Source organism: Trematomus bernacchii, unplaced genomic scaffold (genome assembly GCF_902827165.1).
Source record: "Trematomus bernacchii unplaced genomic scaffold, fTreBer1.1, whole genome shotgun sequence".
Taxonomy (NCBI): domain Eukaryota; kingdom Metazoa; phylum Chordata; class Actinopteri; order Perciformes; family Nototheniidae; genus Trematomus; species Trematomus bernacchii.
In genome coordinates, this window is record NW_022987710.1 from 2,381,592 (window position 1) to 2,383,314 (window position 1,723).

At 37.3% G+C, this 1,723-nt stretch overlaps 1 protein-coding gene across 1 annotated transcript in view; it reads right to left on the bottom strand.

Annotated features, from left to right (window-relative positions):
- snrpa1 (small nuclear ribonucleoprotein polypeptide A') overlaps positions 1–534 on the bottom strand; it is a 9,010-nt gene extending 8,476 nt beyond the window's left edge. Inside the window, exon 1 of the mRNA XM_034140991.1 lies at positions 324–534. Within this exon, the coding sequence (XP_033996882.1) occupies positions 324–405 (82 nt within the window). The 5' untranslated portion in view covers positions 406–534. The remainder of the gene's footprint in view (positions 1–323) is intronic.
- Positions 535–1,723: the final 1,189 nt, after the last annotated feature.

Consider the following 1,723-nt stretch of genomic DNA (forward strand, 5'->3'; position numbering starts at 1 on the left):
ACTTAAGGAAATCAGAAAGCATCATATATGGGATTTGAACAGTAAAGTTATTTAGAAACAATTGTAGTGTTTGGTTTTAGTTTCCGCTGTGCGCGAGGTAAACAGTTGACCTGGTAGAACTCGGCAGGACACCGCAAGCTATGTTAGCAGCCTATGTTATCATGCTTAGTAAGTATCAAATACAATGTTGCATCCATATCGGAAGGAACAGGTACTAATCAGGTTTTGAATGGAGTTCGGCGCGAGTCCCGCGTAAAGCACGAGTAGGCTAACTACATGAGCTATGAAGAGGTGATATGCAGTGGCGATATCGTTTCGCTTACCTCGTAAATCCAGCTCTCTGTCTCTCACGGGGTTGGTATATTGAGCAGCCTGCTCAATTAACTCTGCTGATAATTTCACCATGTTGACGCGAGGAGCCGACGGTACCGGGTAGAAGTCCTTTCGCAGCTAAACGTCCTGATGACTGCAACACTGCAAACACGCTGTATGTCGGGACAAAGGCCCGCTCCTTCTTCTTCTCTCGATATATTCAAGGTTTGGCAGAAACCTTTAAGGTGCATACTGCCATCTACTGTACAGGATCTTCTTCTTCTTCTTCTTCTTCTTCTATGGGTTTATTGGCGGTTGGCAACCAACACATGGGTGCATTACCGCCACCTACTGGACTGGAGTGTGGAGCAGTAGATTGGCAGGAAAAATAAAATATAAATAAATGCAAATTAAATAAAAATAAATAAAACAAAAACATTTGATACAAATTAAACCTAAATTCTTTCTATAATTCCAGTTGTTTTAAAGATTTTTTTCAGCGGTTTAAAGACTTCCTCTGATGTCCCTAGCCGATTCCACAGTAAGGCTGAGTTTTTCGTTAGCTAACTTAGTAGCTAGCACTCTCCTCTAATTCTCGTATTTGTGGCAGTCTATTAAGACATGTTTGACAGTTTCCGGTTTATTGCAATCTGTCAATCTGTACAGAGTCCAGTGGGGTGCATGCCAATTATGTGGAGTGTCTGCAGGGCCGGTTCTAGACAATTTGCTGCCCTAGGCGAGGTTTTAGCTGGTGCCCCCCCTATAGAATATATAAAGAATAAAATGAAAAATCTCTACAAAAGGCAAATACACTACAAAAACAGAAACGTATTGACATAGATACATCAAAAAGGCAAACATCACATCCTCTAAGGGGGTCCGGGGGTATGCTATGGAAGCCTGTTTGCGCCACAGGAAAAGACATTTAAAAATCCTGTAAGTCATTATAATGACTTAGCTATCTCATTATAATGACTTACTATCTCATTATAATGACTTAGCTATCTCATTATATTGACTTACTATCTCATTATAATGACTTACTATCTCATTATAATGACTTACTATCTCATTATAATGACTTAATATCTCATTATAATGACTTAATATCTCATTATATTGACTTAGTTATCTCATTATATTGACTTAGTTATCTCATTATATTGACTTAGTTATCTCATTATATTGATTTAGCTATCTCATTATATTGACTTAGTTATCTCATTATATTGACTTAATATCTCATTATATTGACTTACCTATCTCATTATATTGACTTACTATCTCATTATAATGACTTAGCTGTGTGCTGTGTGCCAAAAAAGGTGCATACATTGATACAAAAGAGTACATTAAATAACATTATTTACATATTGGGAATAATATGGACATTATTAAACTGATACTCACT